Source organism: Salmo salar, chromosome ssa03, assembly GCF_905237065.1.
Source record: "Salmo salar chromosome ssa03, Ssal_v3.1, whole genome shotgun sequence".
Taxonomy (NCBI): domain Eukaryota; kingdom Metazoa; phylum Chordata; class Actinopteri; order Salmoniformes; family Salmonidae; genus Salmo; species Salmo salar.
Genome location: NC_059444.1, coordinates 42564751 through 42585069, shown reverse-complemented (window position 1 = coordinate 42585069; position 20319 = coordinate 42564751). Strand labels below are relative to the sequence as shown.

Sequence of the window (20319 nt, the reverse complement as noted above, 5' to 3'; positions counted from 1 at the left end):
ATTCAATCCAATTCAGGAGTTTTGGCTACTGGCAGGAGACTTGGCTACAGTGGGGCTTGTAAAATTTTAATTAATCTAAAAAATAAACTAATTTATTTCCAAACCAAGTTCTGGGATATATTCTGAACCGAGTACTTACAGAAAACCTTGACACAATATATGGGCTACTTCCTACTTTTTCACCGCCCCTTTCGGAGGACCAGAAATAGGATTTCATGTAATTGTGTAATAATGATCCTAAAAAAAACTAATGCAAAAAGAGTGGCCTTCAGGCTGTGTGATGCACCTGATTATCTACACATTAAGGCATGCACCCAGTCCAATGGACAGCAGTCAGAGTAATGTCCCTAATGGCACCCTATTCCCTATACAGCTCACTACCAGAGCCCTAGTGCACTATATAGGGAATAGTGTGCCACTTGGGATGCATCCTAATAGAGTGTGCCACATGGGACGCAGCCTAAATATCAGTAACCTAGAGTAGTAACGAAGTGAAATTCAGGGAGGCCTATAATATAATCTATTGTGAGCTTTATGCAGTTTCATGTAACTGTGAGGCTATATATAGATCTATAGTAGCCTATCTGAACAACCATACTGTAGGTACTAAAGACTGTGAAGAGTCTATTGATGACAACTAAATCAATTGGAGGATAACACTGTATACAGTACCATCCATCATGGTGTCATTACAAATGGCACCTTACACCCTATATCAGTGACCGGTCAAGCCATTTCTAGTCGATCACCAAACATTTCTATAGAAAAGCCAATGATAAATGCTTGCACTCCTTTTTGAAATGTTTATTTGTGTTTTGCCCTGTTAGCTGTAGGTGCACTTCATTCAGCAGCCCTGCACACCGGGTGGGCAAAGTGTTCCCATTTTAAACCATTTCAATTGTCTGAAAAGACAACCTCCGCCTACCCGGCAGACTGGAAGAGCTGTAGCTAAATCAAGTGCCCCTACTGCCTACTGCGCTCAAATCACCATGCCTACAGCATCCACGACACCGGCCACAGCAAAGTTTGATACTAGCCTATGTGAGATTTCATAACTTTTAAAACCATAACCAGAGAGAGACTGTGAAAGAATACTCCAAAGAACTGCTGTTTTTATGAGTGAGTTCATGTCTAAGTTTTTATACAGCACTATTACAAAACATAAAACGTGCTGCTCCCTACTTCCAATTGCGCTGCAGCTGCAATGAATGAGTAGCCAAGTGTATCGATAGCCCTGTGTTGTTATTTCTCTGGTCATAGGAACAACATGAATTTGTGCATGAGGTAGACTGCAGTTTTGCCATCAAGTGGAAGATGATTTCCCCTCTCTCTGGTCAGTCTCACCGGAGAAAAGGAAGGAGAGAGCAGGTACCGTGAGAGACGGACCCTCTGCTGCTCTCCCCCTCCCTCCGCTGAGACTAATGCTGTGTTCAAAACAAATGGAAATCTCCAACAGTGCATTCAAGACAACTGAGAACTCGGGGAAAAAACGAGATCCGACTGGGAAAACATTTTTGAACTCGGAAATTCAAGTCGGAACTCTGGCATCTTTCTAGATTACCAACTTTACAACCTGATGATCACTGACGTCATGATTTGACCTCTCTTTTTTTTTCAAGTTCCCAGTTGTCTTGAAAGCACCATGACCATCAGATGCAGGTACCATCAGTCCAGTGAAATAAACAAGCAAATTATTTCAATTTATGCTCAGCTGTGCCTCGCAAGTGCTACACCAACTGATCTATTTTGTTATCAAAGCTCGAGTTTTGAAATATGGCCTGAGAATAACAATATTGGCTGGACAGGCATTTGCCTATATGCTGTGATGATGTATTAGGCCTAGTGCACAAACCTCCTTCCTACAGAATAGTTTTTAGTAGGTTATTGTGACATTTTTGAAGTCATGTTTATTTTTATTTTTTATCTGAGTGGTAGATCTCAGCTTGCTTTTCGACTGGGAAAGTGATCTTGACTCAGAAAAGGTTGGTGACCACTGCCCTATATAGTGCACTTCTTTTGACCAAATGGAACCCTAATCCCTATAAGTAGTGTATTATATAGGGAACAGTGTGGCATTTGGAGCACAAACTTCATTGTATCGCAGCATCTGGCAAGACAAGGCAGTGTTCGTTCTGCAGCTCTGGAAGGAAGGAAACAGGAAGAGAAAAAACATCCTCCTGCGCTGTGTAGACTGAGTGGCTTGGCTTTGCATGCAATGTGCCCGGCAAAACAAAAAAAGGGAGGGAAGGTATGGTATGGTGGGGATCTCAAAAGAGAGAGAGAAAAAAACTGACCCGCTATCCGTGGCGAGAGAATCGCCCAGGGGCTGTGCTAGGCTGTCACCTAGGTTACCGCTGACAGCTTCTTTTCTCCTTTGGTTCCTTTCCCCACCGCTCTCATTGTCGCAGCTGCCGGGGTAGCCCTTCGCCAGTAGTGCCTGCCTGCTGCTGCTGAAGACGCAGGCCCCCCTGTCTCCCGCCTGTTCATTCCCGTTCAGTGATCCACCACGACCAGATCTCTGGTTCTCTGCTGCTGGGATTTCACGGTGGCAATCGGCGGCGGCGTGGCGCTGCTTCTCGTAAGGCGCGGTGGCGGATGAAGTTGAAGAGGGGCAGGGAATGCTTGTCTTGGGCAGTTTGTATCCGTGAGAAATGAGGAGGTCCTCCACGCTGTACATGGTGGTGTGTCTGTCTTGGCAGCAGGAGGGCGAAGGTGTTAATTTAGTTTCTTAGGCGCAGTGCTGGTGGTAGAAACTGGAGCACAACTGCTCAGCAGAGGCCATCCCTATGGGGAGAAGAGAGGTAACATTTAGCTAGCTTCAATAGCATAACTACCAATGATTTATATTTACACTAGATGTCTGACAGGGGGCGCTGTTTTGAAGCCGCCGCGCTTCAAAACACTCCCCCACCATTGTAAAGCTATAGAAATGTATTTATAAATGTCTACATTATATTTTGCCATGTCTATTCTATTACAGACACCTTAATGCATACTTTTAAAAAATATTATTGCGAGCTAAACATAAAAATGTAAATATATAAACATTTTTCTTTGAAAGTAATAATGTTACTGTCCCCACTACAACAAAAACATATTTAAATACCTGTCATTTTGTACTTGAAACATTTATTAATCCTATAGAGCAGGGTTTCCCAATCTCGGTCCTGGTGCCCCCCCTGGGTGCACGTTTAGATTTTTGCCCTAGCTCTACACAGCTGATTCAAACAACCAACTCATCATCAAGCTCTGAATATTTGAATCAGCTGGGTAGAGCTAGGGCAAAAATGTGCACCCAGGGAGGCCCCAAGACAAAGTTTGGGAAAACGCTGCTATGGAGGACTGCTCCTTCTGGGTAGTGCCAATATGGCCTTCTGGTAGCTTCAAAGCCTCTCATTGGCCAATACATAGCATCAGCAATATAGGGTTTGTATACATCATTGATAGCTACTTGCTGATAGAATGGAACACTAATGTATGTACACTACAGTGTATTCGGAATGTATTCAGACCTCTTGAATTTTTCCACACTTTGTTATGTTACAGCCTTATTCTGAAATGGATTCATTAGTTTTTCCCCCTCATCAATGTACACACAATACCCCATAATGACAAAGCAAAAACAGTTTTTTTGAAATTTTGCAAATATATTAAAAATAGAGAAGTGAAATATCAGATTTACATAAGTATTCAGACTCTTTACTCAGTACTTTGTTGAAACACCTTTGGCAGCGATTACAGCCTTGAGTCTTCTTGAGTATGACGCTACAAGCTTGGCACAGCTGTATTTGCGGAGTTTTTCCCATTCTTCACTGCAGATCCTCTCAAGCTCTGTCGGGTTGGATAAGGAGCGTTGCTGCACAGCTATTTTCAGGTTTCTCCAGTGATGTTTGATCGGGTTCAAATCCGGGCTCTGCCTGGGCCACTCAAGGACATTCAGAGACTTCTCCCGAACTGTTTTTTTATTTATTTAACTAGGCAAGTCAGTTAAGAACAAATTCTTATTTACAATGACGGCCTACCCCGGCCAAACCCGGACGCGCTTGGCCAATTGTGCGCCATGATACAGCCTGGATTCAAACCAGGGACTGTAGTGATGCCTCTTGCACTGAGATGCAGTGCCTTAGACCGCTGCGCCACTCCTGCGTTTTCTTGGCTGTGTGCTTAGGATCGTTGTCCTGTTGGAAGGTGAACCTTCGACCCAGTCTGAGGTCCTGAGCGCTCTGGAGCAGGTTTTCATCAAGGCTCTCGCTGTACTTTGCTCCATTCATCTTTCCCTTGATCCTGACAAGTCTCCCAGTCCCTGCAGCTGAAAAACATCCCCACAGCATGATGCTGCCACCACCAGGCTTCACCATAGGGATGGCATTGGCCAGGTGATGAGCAGTGCCTGGTTTCCTCCAGACATGATACTTGGCATTCAGGTCAAAGAATTCAATCTTGGTTTCATCAGACCAGAGAATCTTGTTTCTCATGGTCTGAGAGTCCTTTAGGTGCCTTTTGGCAAACTCCAAGTGGGCTGTCATGTGCCTTTTACTGAGGAGTGTCTTCCATCTGACCATTCTACCATAAAGGCTTGATTGGTGGAGTGCTACAGAGGTGGTTGTCCTTCTGGAAGGTTCTCCCATCTCCACAGAGGGACTCTGGTGCTCTGTCATAGTGACCATCGGGTTCTTGGTCACCTCCCTGACCAAGGCCCTTCTCGCCCGCATGCTAAGCTTCTTCCATTTAAGAATGATGGAGGCCACTGTGTTCTTGGGGACCTTCAACGCTGCAAAAATGTTTTAGTAGCCAGATCTGTGTCTTGACACAATCCTGTCTTGGAGCTCTACGGACAATTCCTTCGACTTCATGACTTGGTTATTGCTTTGACATGCACTGTGAACTGTGGAAGCTTATATAGGCAGGTGTGTCTCTTTCCAAATCATGTCCATTCAATTGAATTTACCCCAGGTGGACTCCAATCAAGTTGTAGAAACATCTCAAGAATGATCAATGGAAACAGGATGTACCTGAGCTCAATTACGAGTCTCATAGCAAAGGGTCTGAATACTGTAAGGTATTTCAGTTTTTAATATATTTGCAAACTTTTCTAAAAACCTGTTTTTTCTTTGTCATTATGGGGTATTGTGTGTAGATGGACGAAGAAAAACATTAATTTAATCAATTTTAGAATAAGGCTGTAACGTAACAAAATGTGGTAAAAGTGAAGGGGTCTGAATACTTTCCGAATGCACTGTATATGTAGGGGAGAACAAACAGGGGAGAGAGACAGGAAACAGGTAACATTCTGTCAACACTGTCCCAAACGGTCCAACCTTTCGGTTACTGGCCCAACACTCTAACCGCTAGGCTACCTGCCGTCCACTACTTAGAGAATAGGGTGCAATTTGGTTATGGTATAGGGTGCCATTTGGGACACACACAGTTTCAGAGCTTGTTATGTCTGATTAGGTCACTGGAGGGCGGACAGTAGACTATTTGTATTTTGTACATGTTCCTGTTACGGCCAAGTTACACCAGCCACTACCTCTAGCGATCAAACTACCGAAGGTCAGTAATTTTCTTGAACCTAGAAGTAATTTTCTTGAAGTCTCTTCTAAAAAATATAATTAGTATATTATGTGAAAATGTATTTCCTATAATAGATTGAGCACTGAATAGAATGAATAGTAGTTTAGTATGTTTCCAGTGTGTTGTTTCCCAAATGGCACCCTATTATCTACATACTGCACTACTTTAACCAGAGACTATGGGTTCTCATCAAAAGTAGTGCACTAAATATGGAATAGGGCGCCATTTGAGACACAAACCTGTAACACATTCCTTTCAGTATTTATTGAATGGCTGTGTATTTTTTCTCTGTCTCTGGCTGACTCAGCCAAAATCAATCTGTTTCCAGATTAGCACAGCAGGGGTTGTTATAAACAGATGCCATTCAAAAACAAAGTTTAAAAATATATTTTATGATTTGAATACTTGATGCTCTTCTTTCTGACAATAATTGTAGTGCCAGAAATTTTAATAATATTAAATTGTCTTGCCTGATAAAAGAAATGCCTCAATGTTTGACATGAAAGAAACGTATGAACTGAAAAGTAGTATTGTACAGTAAGAAAACTTTTGAATTACAACCCAAAACATTGTGTTTGTCCTGGTTGAGTGACTTGCAACATTGCTCGGGAGCAGTGTTGGGGAAGCTACTCTGAAAATATAGTTTACCAATTAGAAGTTAAGCTACACTAAAGCTCCCCTTAAGAAAAATATAGTTGAATTAACTAAAGTAACTTTGAAAAAGTAGTTCACTACATCCAAACAACTTCATGAAATATTATCATATCTAAATATGAAATGTCATAGCATACAAATTGCAAGAACAGATCACTTTGGAGTCTGATTTTAACAGAATGTGTAATATAGTCTAGTAAACACAAACTATTTATTTTCTTTTTTGGTATTTTACCCCCTTTTCTCAAACTTGTCTCATCGCTGCATCTCCCCAACAGGCTCGAGTCACCAGACGACTGAGGTCAGCCTGTTAGCGCCCGTCCTGCCACAAGGAGTCGCCAGAGCGCAATGAGCCAAGTAAAGCCCCCCCAGGCCAAACCCTCCTCTAACCCGGACGACGCTGGGCCAATTGTGCACCGCCCCTATGGGACTCCCGATCACGGCCAGTTGTGATACAGCCCGGGATCAAACCCGGGTCTGTAGTGACGCCTCTAGCACTGCGATGCAGTGCCTTAGACCGCTGCGTCACTCGGGCGTCCCCAAAAACGGTGTTTCAAGTGAGAATTAGGCAGGTCATGCCTACCCATATTTTCTTTTTACAAAGCAGTGTGTGTGTGTGTGTGTGTGTGTGTGTGTGTGTGTGTGTGTGTGTGTGTGTGTGTGTGTGTGTGTCTATAAACAGTAGGGAGGGCAAACCCGTTTTGGTGATTACTGGTATATCATCAAAATAAATCAATCACGAGACAATTCTGGACTGATTCAGCAGTTTTTACCTCATTAGGTACAATAAGGTTGGAAATGTATGTTGAAAGTTAAATTTATATTCCTGAAACATAAGTTTAAAATGATACTGTCGCTGCTTCCTGTTGACAAAACATATTAATAAATAGCCCAATGTCAAGACACAGTTTTAAAGTGTCCTAAATTAACCAATATGCAGAAACAGTTTGGAATATATTGAAAACATAAAATGTACCATCTACACATACATATGCAAACAATAGTAATCATATTATTTGTATTTTTTTAAACGAGCACCTTAGAAACTCTACATGCACCCAAAAGCCTGTTTTGTCAAGTGGCAATAAATCACTCTTCGAAAATGATAGCTGGTTTCTAGTCCTGTGACCCCCAGCACGATGACAAAATCAACAGTACAAAACCAATTGCTTAAAGCAGATATTGATCTGCTTTAAGCAATCGATCTTGTGTCATCGTGTTGACTATAAACTTTTATACTAACATCCCCAATCTGAGGTAAAAAGGATGTGCAATTCTCCCCAATTCGATGTGGCGCATAACAATATGAAATTAGCAAATCTTTTAACATCCTAGATCGTCTGTGTTGTTTGCGTCCCTTTAACCTCTTCAGCGTCTCATCCCGTCAGTGGGATCAAAATCCAGCGAAAAATCATATCGCCAATTAGCATTAAAAAAATTAATAATAAAAAAAAAAAACATTAATAATTTTTGTTTTTGTTTTATAGATACACCTCTCCTGAATCGACCCACGTCGTCCGATTTCAAAAAGGTTTTACAGGAAAAGCAAATCATTAGATTATGTTAGATGAGTCCATCGTAAAAAGCAGCAACATAGCCATTTTCCGACCAACCACTTGCATCACAAATAACCAAAAAACAGCTAAATGCAGCACTAACCTAGTTTGTCTGACTTAATTAGCGCATGTCGCAGACTCTGCCAGCCTGGAGATGTCAGTGGCATGGCTTATAAAGCAAAAATGCTGTGATCAGGTTTAGACGTAAATGGTGGCTTGCCATTCAGTTTTCATTAAAAAGTCAGTATTCAAATGACAAATTTCAAGTCAAAAGCAATATGAGTGCTTGGACAGACAAATAATTACAATCCACTTTGAATCTATCCCGTAGGGCTCTGGTTCGAAAGTTGTGCACTAAATAAAGAATAGGGTGCACTTCGGACGCACCATAGGTAAACTCCTTGCCACTGACTCTCCAGGCTGACAGAATAGTTTCTAGGTACCCAGAAGATTAAAAAAGTTGCACTGTGCGCTGTGATTACTACTGACAACATTGATGCTAAATGTTGTTACTGGTGTAATTACATTATTGCTACACATGTATAAGTGCAACTTAAAGGGGTAGTTCACCCAAATTACAAAATGGTTGCCTGGCGGGTAGGAACGTTGGGCCAGTAACCGAAGGTTTGAAACCGAAAGGTTGCTGTATCGAATCCCCGAGCTGACAAGGTAAAAATATGTTGTTCTGCCCCTGAGCAAGGCAGTTAACCCACTGTTCCCTGGCGCCGATGACGTGGATGTCGATTAAGGCAGCCCACTGCACCTCTCTGATTCAGAGGGGTTGGGTTAAATGCGGAAGACACATTTCAGTTGAATGCATTCAGTTGTACAACTGACTAGGTATCCCCCTTTCCCTTTAAGTTAGCCTTTGAAGACAGTCTCCAGGTAAACCAAACCAAATCATGGATTGCTGTCTTGCCTTGTCCATAGACTGCTTACAGGAAAATATACTGCTCAAAAAAATAAAGGGAACACTTAAACAACACATCCTAGATCTGAATGAAAGAAATAATCTTATTAAATACTTTTTTCTTTACATAGTTGAATGTGCTGACAACAAAAGCACACAAAAATAATCAACCCATGGAGGTCTGGAATTGGAGTCCCACTCAAAATTAAAGTGGAAAACCACACTACAGGCTGATCCAACTTTGATGTAATGTCCTTAAAACAAGTCAAAATGAGGCTCAGTAGTGTGTGTGGCCTCCACGTGCCTGTATGACCTCCCTACAACGCCTGGGCATGCTCCTGATGAGGTGGCGGATGGTCTCCTGAGGGATCTCCTCACAGACCTGGACTAAAGCATCCGCCAACTCCTGGACAGTCTGTGGTGCAACGTGGCGTTGGTGGATGGAGCGAGACATGATGTCCCAGATGTGCTCAATTGGATTCAGGTCTGGGGAACAAGCGGGCCAGTCCATAGCATCAATGCCTTCCTCTTGCAGGAACTGCTGACACACTCCAGCCACATGAGGTCTAGCATTGTCTTGCATTAGGAGGAACCCAGGGCCAACCGCACCAGCATATGGTCTCACAAGGGGTCTGAGGATCTCATCTCGGTACCTAATGGCAGTCAGGCTACCTCTGGCGAGCACATGGAGGGCTGTGCGGCCCCCCAAAGAAATGCCACCCCACACCATGACTGACCCAAACCGGTCATGCTGGAGGATGTTGCAGGCAGCAGAACGTTCTCCACGGCGTCTCCAGACTCTGTCACGTCTGTCACGTGCTCAGTGTGAACCTGCTTTCATCTGTGAAGAGCACAGGGCGCCAGTGGCGAATTTGCCAATCTTGGTGTTCTCTGGCAAATACCAAACGTCCTGCACGGTGTTGGGCTGTAAGCACAACCCCCACCTGTGGACGTCGGGCCCTCATACCACCCTCATGGAGTCTGTTTCTGACCATTTGAGCAGACACATGCACATTTGTGGCCTGCTGGAGGTCATTTTGCAGGGCTCTGGCAGTGCTTCTCCTGCTCCTCCTTGCACAAAGGCGGAGGTAGCGGTCCTGCTGCTGGGTTGTTGCCCTCCTACGGCCTCCTCCACATCTCCTGATGTACTGGCTTGTCTCCTGGTAGCGCCTCCATGCTCTGGACACTACGCTGACAGACACAGCAAACCTTCTTGCCACAGCCCATATTTGATGTGCCATCCTGGATGAGCTGCACTACCTGAGCCACTTGTGTGGGTTGTAGACTCTGTCTCATGCTACCACTAGAGTGAAAGCACCGCCAGCATTCAAAAGTGACCAAAACATCAGCCAGGAAGCATAGGAACTGAGAAGTGGTCTGTGGTCCCCACCTGCAGAACCACTCCATTATTGGGGGTGTCTTGCTAATTGCCTATAATTTCCACATGTTGTCTATTCCATTTGCACAACAGCATGTGAAATGTATTGTCAATCAGTGTTGCTTCCTAAGTGGACAGTTTGATTTCACAGAAGTGTGATTGACTTGGAGTTACATTGTGTTGTTTAAGTGTTCCCTTTATTTTTTTGAGCAGTGTATGTTATTTTTTTAGTTTGGGTGACCAAAATTTGGATAATTAAGTTGAACTATCCCTTTAACAGGACTACACACCATTTTTCAATGATGGCAACATGAAAGGATATTTTAACCAGTCCTACATGGCAACAGGTTACTGAACCTTATTCTGTGTTCCTCAATACATTCCCTCCCAGGGGTAGTACATTTACTATCTAAGACACCTGATTCAACTAATAACGGTTTGGTGATTACCCCAATCAGGTGTTTAGTGCAGGGCTGGAACAAAAATGTGCACACCCTGTGGGTCCCACAGGAATGGATTGAGAAACACTGTTCTAACAAGATCAACACTGCAAAGCAATCAGGGATTCAAACAAAAACACAGTGTACACCCTGCCACTTTTTTGGGTTAAAAGATGAGGGATGGCGCTGGAGAAACGTATCAATGTAGCAATTCCAGATTGCTCGTTTAAACTGCTTGTTCTAAACAGATGGAAGCTGCTTGTTCTAAACAGATGGCTTAGGCCATAAACAAATGCACACAATTTTAAATCCAAAGCAGTAGAGAAGTCAGCAACAGATGTCCATGGAGCACTTTTGGTAGGACATCAAAACAACTCAAAGCCTACGTCTCAAATGGCACCCTATTCCCTATATACTACACTATTTTGACCAGAGACCTATGGGTCCTTCCCCTGGTCAAAAGTAGTGCGCTATATAAGGAAAAGGGTGCCATTTGGGACACAAATAAAGTCTAGTTGCTCATTATAAACAAGACTCTAATTAGGTGGCATAGTTTGTGGGGGAAACGGTAGCCAAGTTGTGTGTTTAGTGTTTAATAATATAGTCATAGAATTGAGAAACATTTAACCTTCAAACTGTGGTTAGCAGGGCTGATTCATATCTGCATTTTCCTGATATAAGTTATTGCAATTATTATTATGCAGGAATAAATCTGTGGATACATCCCAAATGGCACCTTATTATCCCATATAGTATACTACTTTTGACAAGACCCCTATAGGCCCTGGTCAAAAGTAGTGCACTATAAAGGGAATAGGATGCCATTTGGGAAGCACTCTTTCACGTTAACTTCATCTTGAACCAGAGGGACCACTAATGGACAAGGGTCATATCACTGTACATTATGTACATCCACATAATTTCTCACTTGCCATGTACTATTTACATTGTTTTTTTTTTTTTTTTTTCCAGTTTCAGTCAACTTATACTCCAGCAAATTCTCATGACCTCGAATTGACCTTGGCACATTCATAATTTAAAACATTGTATATGTCCCAAATGGCACCTTATTCCCTACCTTTTACAGAAAAAAAACACATGCATTCATGCGATCACATGTGATCTTATGTGAAGTTAATGTAACGTGTAAAGCAACATGTGATAACGTGAAACTACATGTGAAAACGTGATGACGTGAAGTGTTCCAAAAACACCTGTTTTGCACATTTTCCACGTGTGAAATCATGTATTTTTTTCTGTAAGGCAGTGGTCACCAACCGGTCGTTTGCGATCGAATGTTCAATCATCTAGGCATTCCTAGTCAGTAACCAAACATTTATGCAGACAAGCCAACGATAAAGGCTTGCTCTTTTGCCGGAAGGTACACTTGATTCAGAAACCCTGCGCAACGGGTAGGCAAAGTGTTCTCATTTTGAACCATTTAATTTGTCTGAAGGGACAAACTCCGCCTACCTGGCGGACCAGGAGAGCTCTGGCTAGATCAAACTTTTAAAACCATGACCAGAGAGAAACTGTCAAAGAATACAGCAAAGAGCTGTATGTTCAAATTCATGCAGCACTGTCAACACTGTTTTTATAAAACGCACTTCTCCAGACTCCCGCGCTGAAGCTGCACTGGATTAGAAGCGTATCGATTGCCCTGCGTTTTTATTATGAGCACTTCGTCATGTTTATTTTAATATCAAGGAATATTTCATTTTCTCTGGTTATATGAACAACGTGAATTTGTGCATGAGGCAGAAATAATGAAGTGCGACTCGAGTTTAGCCATCAGTGGGAGGACGGTATCCCCTCTGGCCAGTCTCACCGGAGGAAAAGAAAGAGCAGGGACCATGAGAGGCGGGACCCTCTGCTGTTCTCTACCTCCCTCCTCTGAGACTGACCAACAGATGGCAGCTACTGTACCACTAGTCCAGTAAAATAAAAAAAGCAAATTATTTCAATTTATGTTCAGCTATGCCTCACAAGTGATACAACAAGTGATATATTTTGTTATCAAAGCTCGAGTTTTGAAATATAATATGGTCTGAGAATAACAATATTGGCAGGACTAGAATATAGCCAATATGCTGTGCTAATGTATTAGCCCTAATGTACAAATTTCATTCCTACAGACTGTTTTTATTAATGTTGAATAGGCTTACATTTTTCATGTTGTTGTTTTTTATCTGAGCGGTAGAGCTCGGCTTGCTTTTTGACTGCGAAAGTGAACTTGACTCAGAAAAGGTTGGTGACCACTGCTGTGACCACTGCATATAGTGCACATAGGGCTCTGGTCAAAAGTAGTGCACTATAGAGGAAATATGGTGCCATTTGGGACTCACTTTATGAGTCTCTAGTAAGCACCCAAAGGTGGCACTTGAGGTAGAACTTGGAGTAGATAACATCTTCAAATCATCTCTAACATCTACAATAGCCTGCATGCCCTTTGATGACTCCAGGCCCCTTGTGTGTGGTGTCAAAACAGCTGAAGCACCTGCTGCCTGCCTGCTTCTCTACAATAACACACAAAATATCTCAAGGGTTTCCATTGGAAACCAGCACACACACCAGGCACAATGTAGAAGAGTAAATATGGCAAGTCTAAATTGACACAATGGAAAGTCTGCAACTGCTCAATTACTCTCTCTCTCTCTCTGCTGCCATGGTCAAACAAACCAGCAGACCAAACAAAGTGTAGCCTACAGAGAGAAACTAGTTTTGAGGAGCTGAAGGGGAGATGTGGCTATATTGAAACCATTCAGTAACTGCATCCCAGATGGCACCCTATTCCTTATATAGTGCACTACTTTTAACCAGGCCCTAGGGCTCTGGTCAAAAATAGTGCACTAAAATAGTGCACTAAACAATGCCTCATTGAGCAAGGTCACTACTGGAAGAAGAACGCCATGCAAACTCCAGCAGAAAAGGCAATGACATACGGTAAAGACTGATACCCTGACTGATTCAATGCATGCAGGGTAAAATGGCAATGCTGAGGTTGCCAGAGTTACTGTCTGCTGTTGACCTGGCACACACCTTTTCCTCCCTTCCCCTTCCCTCAGCTCACCTCCGACCTCCTGGCTCTGTTGAGTGAGGCCCCACTGTCGCCAGGGTTGCTGCATCCCAAAATGGCATGGGCGCTGGTCAAAAGTAGTGCACAATCTAGGTAATAGGGTGCCATTGGGATGCAGCCTTGCAACACCATGCATCCTAACTCTTACCTTATGATGGATATCTACCATGCCATTTTATTGGAGACCTAAAAGTCAAACCGGCACACTGTTTTTTTATGTCCTGTATACCGGACCTATGGCTTAGGCAGGTTTATGAACTTTGCCATCTAAGTTGAAACCCAGTATTTATGTTTGGACCTTTTCCTAGATATTTGATTCCACATGCCTCTATGCAGGCATTATCATTTGAAACAGATAGGCCTACTATATGCCACCACTGCCAATCACTAACAGATCCTGCTACTATGTAGACTAGATAGATACAGTAGGCTATGGTATGACCTACTCTATAGAACCTTGCTATAATGAAGTGTTAACTGATACTGCCTATACATAAAATTGACCTGTTAAGAATGATTTCTCAAGTCAGCTTTGCACTCCATACAAAACACATTGCTTTACACTGTTGGCTATAGGTTACTGCAGGTAGGCTATATAGGCTACTAGCGCCTATGAAAATAAAATCGATACTTGCACACACTGTAAGTTGAAAATGTGAGCGGTCGTGCATTGACGAACAGTCGTTATCCAAATCATAACCCCATTGCAATTTTACATGTTCCCCCGAAATGCACCCATCATGTCATTAAATACACATTCAGATCTCGCCATCAACCGTTGTTAAATGTTGATATATCAAAGGGTGAACATTTTCCGAGTGCAAATTTAAAGCGCCGTTAATTTAAGCCTTTTGCAGATGCGTCTTAGCTGACTGTGTGTGTTTACCAAGACTCAAACAGACACCCTGCGCTACCTTGTACGTGAAGCAAAAATAGACAGCCCCTCCCTGAAAAAAACTATATCTGCATGGTAAAGATTACTCCTAGTATACAAAAACGCATACATATTTGCGAGATCGTTATAAACGCTTAATGGCATAGATACGCATCCTACCTGGAAAATGTTTGGCGCGGCGGTTGCAGTTTCCCTGCGCCCAGCTTCAGTCGCTGAGAGCACTGCACAGCCCTTCTGCTGAGAATGCCTATTACCATAGGGGAGGACGCGTTGCCAGGGTGGAGTGTGTCCTTCTCACGCGCTAACCAGCCGCTACACTGTGCGTTCGTTGTTCCTTGAAAAGGGATTTCAAAATGGTTTCTTCCAAACTGTGTAATAACTTTTTTTTTCTTGAGAGACAGCAATAAATGTTTTCCATATCATTGTATGTTTATATTGAAACATGTATCCATAAATACAAGGCATTTATTCCATAAATATATGGCTCTGAATACATTCAGGTACTGTGTATACATGAGTATACATGATGGGTATGCACATACATATACATGATGGGTATGCACATACATATACAGACAGGGAGCACACCACATACTAGCCACAGCTAGGGCACGTTGCCTATGTATTTTGCGTCCCAAATGACACCCATTCCCTATATAGTACACTACTTTTGAACAGGTCTGGTCAAAAGTACTGCACTATACAGTATAAAGAATAAAGTGCCATTTATGAACTATACTGCCACTGAAAAACAATGCAACTTCATCTTCCAATCAGCATTGGAAATGTGTCCTTTTGCTCTCTGATGTTATTTCCAATCGCACACCAAAAAAGTGGGGGAAAAAGTGGGGAAAATAAAGCTTTTATTTTCTGATGACTGGATTGGAAGTCCTCCATCCCCTCCCTCTGCTATTTACGGTAGGCCTACGTTGTCTTAGCTTGCATCACAAATACCACCATATTCTCTACTTTTGACCTACAATTTTGACCTAGAGCCCAGGACAAAAGTAGTGGACTTTATAATGAATAGGGTCCCATTTGGGATTCACACTTTGTTTCTATCTGCCTTCAGAGCTTGGGCTTTACAGTAACACTTGGTTGGTCTGTAATAAAACAAATCTTTCAGAGAGCGGTGAGGCTGTCATGGCACACACGGGTTCCCTCTAATTGCAGTATGTCACAGTTGGCACAGGAACGAAGGTCTGAACAGAGTGCATTTAATTAACCAAGCTGTCTTGGCATTGGATGGGAGGGGGGACACTCACTGGCGAGTCATCACCATCCGCCATGCACCACCAAGGGCATGTTTCAGCTCTCTGACTGCCATACAGTTAGAAATTAGCACTGAGGGAACATGCTGCTGTGCTGTCTGTGGAAAACTGGGCTCTGATAGTACATGATTTTTTATGAATGTTGTCAGTGGTAGTACAGTGCCAGTCAGTAGTACAGTACCAGTACTGTTCTCAGAGAAGAGGAATATAATGTACTGTAGAGAGGATATGTTAGTCTCTTCTCTTACTGTAGAGGGTCCAGTAGTCTCTGTTTTTACTGTAGAGAGGGTATATTAGTCTCTTCTCTTACTGTAGAAAGGGTCTAGTAACATCTTTTGTTACTGTAGAGAGTGCATATTAGTCTTTCATTTTTATATTTGGACTCATTTACTCCATGATGATGGATGTGTCTGAAATGGCACCCTCTTCCCTATATCATGCACTACTTTAAATCCTATGGTTCCTGGTCAAAAGTAGTGCACTACAAAGAGAATAGAGTGCCATTTGGGTTGACAGGCAGCCGTATCTCCCGCCACAGGAATCACCAGGCTCCAAGTGAGTGCTGCATCATCTCTTCCAGCACTTTCAAATACTTTGAGTTTTTGCTTTGCCCTGCCTGGAGTGCCAGATAAGGTAGGGTTTACAGATTTGAAACTATTCTATTGGTTCTATTGTGCCAGTCAAGCTCAATCCAGCTCAAAGTATTTGAAATGATTTCAAATAGTATTTGAACTCAGGTCAATACTACTAGCTAGCAGTGTTTGACTCTGTAATAGGAGCATATCATTAAATGACAGAGGGGAAATCGTTCAGCTTTACCTGTTTCCTGCCACAATGTCTGGCGGTCAATGGGTGGTTTAACCCTAACTGAAGCCATGTTGGGCCTATTTTAGAACAGAGGGTTGACTTATGGGGTAATAAAATTACCACTTCTGTTTAATGGGAAGTTCATATGTTGAAATGCAAAGCCAAAAGAGCACTTGGGTCTTATGGAAGATGTATCAGACTGGAGACACAATATGTGACCCAAAAGGCAAAACCCAAAACACCAGTCTCAACGTAAACAGTGAAGAGGCGACTCCGGGGTGCTGGCCTTCTAGGCAGAGTTCCTCTGGGTTCTTTTTCCCATCTTAATCTTTTCTTTTTATTGGCCAGTCTGAGATATGGCTTTTTCTTTGCAACTCTGCCTAGAAGGCCAGCATCCCGGAGTCGCCTCTTCACTGTTGACGTTGAGACTGGTGTTTTGTGGGTACTATTTAATGAAGCTGCCAGTTGAGGACTTGTGGGGCATCTGTTTCTCAAACTAGACAGTTTCAGTCAGTTTGAACAGTAGTGTAGATTTATGATTGGACTGTTTCTCAAACTAGACACTAATGTACCTGTCCTCTTGCGCAGTTGTGCACCGGGGCCTCCCACTCCTCTTTCTATTCTGGTTAGAGACAGTTTGCGCTGTTCTGTGAAGTAGTACACAGCGTTGTTCGAGATCTTCAGTTTCTTGGCAATTTCTCGCATGGAATAGCCTTCATTTCTCAGAACAAGAATAAACTGATGAGTTTCAGAAGAAAGTTCTTTGTTTCTGGCCATTTTGAACCTGTAATCGAACCCACAAATGTTGATGCTCCAGATACTCAACTAGTCTAAAGGCGGCCAGTTTTATTGCTTCTTTGATCAGAACAACAGTTTTCAGCTGTGCTAACATAATTGCAAAAGGGTTTTCTAATGATCAATTAGACTTTTAAAATTATAAACTTGGATTAGCTAACACAACGTGCCATTGGAACACAGGAGTGATGGTTGCTGATAATGGGCCTCTGTACACCTATGTAGATATTCCATTAAAATAAAATCTGCCGTTTCCAGCTACAATAGTAATTTACAACACATACAATGTCTACACAGTATTTCTGATAAATGTTACGTTATTTTAAATGGGCAAAAAAATTTGCCTTTCTTTGAAATACAAGGACATTTCTAAGTGACCCCAAACTTTTGAATGGTAGTGTATCTAGAAGTAAAGGAAACTATAGAAATGGAGCTGCCATTTTGGTTTTTGCTACAAATAGTTGTGGTAGAGCCGTGTGGTTCATCTAGTTGATAGACAGTTTAGGACCCCGGAAAGGCTAACATTAGAAGCTATCATCACATAAGTACCATATAATATGGAGATCATCGTTGTGTCCCAAATGGCCCCCTATATCAGTGTTTCCCAATCCTGGTCCTCCAGTACCCCCAACAGTACACATTTTTTTGTAACCCTGGACAAGCACACCTGATTCAACTAGTCAACTAATCATCAAGCCCTCAAAGAGCTGAACGAGGTGTGTTTATCCAGGGCTACAACAAAAATGTGTACTGTCAGGTGTACTTAAGGACCAGGGTTGGGAAACAATGCTCAATATAGTGCACTGCTTTTGACCAGAGCCCTACGGACCATGGGGTCAAATCCTTCTCAAATGAGTGCTCGCTGTTACAAATGGGGAGAAATGTACCATGCAAAATAAAGTACACTCCAGTTCCCCAATTCATGGGGAAACTACCAAAGAACTAACTTGTACTATGAAGACATTACAAAAAGACAAGAGGTTTTATTCCTTGACGTGCTAAATACTTTTGAGGACACACTCTGTCTGGTACTGTATACATGGAAGTATAACACAGTAATATATGTAATGTATTCAAGACCTTTTAAATTGTCATGACATAGTTAATCAAAGAATGAGCACTCGGGTGAGAAATGTCCCACGCATACAAAAGTATTCCATCTAGAGTACTGTACAGATCGCCACCTCATGGGGCACCAACCAACAGCAACAAAGTTCTGTTACAAATTGGAATGCTGTGATTCACTGGTGGGAGGGAGAGATAGCAGTTGCATCCCAAATGGCAACCTATTCCCTACATAACGCACTACTTTTGACCACAGCCCGATGGGCCCTGGTCAAAAGTAGTGCAGTGCATAGGTGCCATTTGGGTCGGGACACAGCCAGTGAGAGGTTGAAGTGTCAGTGAAAACAAACATGAATTCATCCGTTTCCCCAGAAGAGATGCATTTGCACTCATAACTGGCACAACTAAAACAAAGCAAAGGGAGCAACAGCAGCAATCACCCAAAATCTCAGATTCAAACAGACTTTCCTTACTTCATTCCACGAACAGAAGCATACATTTCCATTGCTCTTATAACTTTGGCCTGGCAGGGTTTACACACAATGGCCTCTCATTATGAAATGTAAGTAGTGCCTGTGAATGGCAAATATGGGGTTGTGGAGCACACAGGGGGAAAAAAAATAATACTAGAAACCAGACTACTGGCACTTGGGCTTTATGTTTTTAATGGAATTGGGCTGACAGCTCTTTTTGTGGCATTATCTAAAGAGCAGAAGGACTAAATATCATTCATGGGTACATGAGTCCTCACTTGTGTGATACTTCCACTACCCTAAAAGAGGGAGAATTGCAGACCCAGAGTTAGGCCTACTGTAGGTGAGATTGACTTTAGAACTGCAATATGGTTTACCAAATAAGCTTTTTTTGTGGGTTTCATGAGTCTGTGTTCAAGGCTTAATGAGACAGTGACTGAGGATCCAAAATGGCAGCCTTTTCCCTTTATAGTGCACTGCTTTTTACAAAAGGCCCATAGAGTGCCATTTTGGATGCATACAGTATGTATAAGGAGTTTAAAGCTGTATGAAGACACATGGCCCTGGTATTCTTGTGTTAGTCCAGTTTCCTTTCAAAGCTCCACAAAAGGACAATCTCCACAGATAAATGCAGAGCTCTTAGTTGTTCTGTATGTTACTTACTGACCATAACTACACAACTCTACTGCTGCCGACTACCCTGACCCTCTATCCCCTTCAAGCTCCAACTAAGGATACATTCTAAATGGCACCCTATTTCCTAGAGCCATAGGGTTCTGTTCAACAGTAGTGCACAATACAGGGAATACGCTTGCCATTTTGGACACACTCAAACTTAGTGAAACCCACTTCCTCAGATCATAATACTGTAATAGTTTATTAGATAATGACAGCAGGGTTTGCATGCCAGCTATAATACATTTTATTTGGCGGATGGCTTTCAGGGTACTCAAGGACATTTAAGAGGCTCAAAGTAATTTGTTACACAGTATATGATAATTATATTAGTCTTTACAACAGAGCTGCATTGATCCCACTAGGATGAGAATGTAAACACTTGTTAAATGTATCCCTGCTGCCCCTCGATACTAACTCTATTCATGGTAATGATAGGGAAAGGACTGAACTGTTTGTGTACTTCACTAAACTGTTTTAAAAATCAAGATTCAAAGAAATGAATGCATGCATGAACTAGGTTTCATTGATGTTGATCTCAGTTAAACCGAGAAATCTTACATAAAAGGAGGGTCTGAGGCATAAATATGATGTACATAAAATCAGATAGATACTAAAGATGACTATTATATCAAAATGTGCATCCCAAATGGTTACTGGGAATTCTGCAGACCCCTCAGAATTCATTGATCCTCTCCTCTGCCATATTCTGTCCTCTCCCTGGCCATGACCCCTGTTGCCTAGGAAACA

At 42.4% G+C, this 20319-nt stretch overlaps 2 protein-coding genes across 2 annotated transcripts in view; one reads left to right on the top strand and one right to left on the bottom strand.

Annotated features, from left to right (window-relative positions):
- The window catches only part of LOC106600484 (junctional protein associated with coronary artery disease homolog), a 33374-nt gene extending 18578 nt beyond the window's left edge, over positions 1 to 14796 (bottom strand). Inside the window, exons 1-2 of the mRNA XM_014191859.2 lie at positions 14643 to 14796; positions 2295 to 2784 (exon numbers count right to left, since the gene is read on the bottom strand). Of these exons, the coding sequence (XP_014047334.2) occupies positions 2295 to 2677 (383 nt within the window). The 5' untranslated portion in view covers positions 2678 to 2784; positions 14643 to 14796. The remainder of the gene's footprint in view (positions 1 to 2294; positions 2785 to 14642) is intronic.
- Positions 14797 to 15827: 1031 nt separating this feature from the next.
- Positions 15828 to 20319, top strand: part of LOC106600485 (G protein-activated inward rectifier potassium channel 3) — a 41571-nt gene continuing 37079 nt past the window's right edge. The window contains exon 1 of the mRNA XM_014191863.1: positions 15828 to 16387. The gene's annotated coding sequence lies outside the window, so the exon portion shown is untranslated. The remainder of the gene's footprint in view (positions 16388 to 20319) is intronic.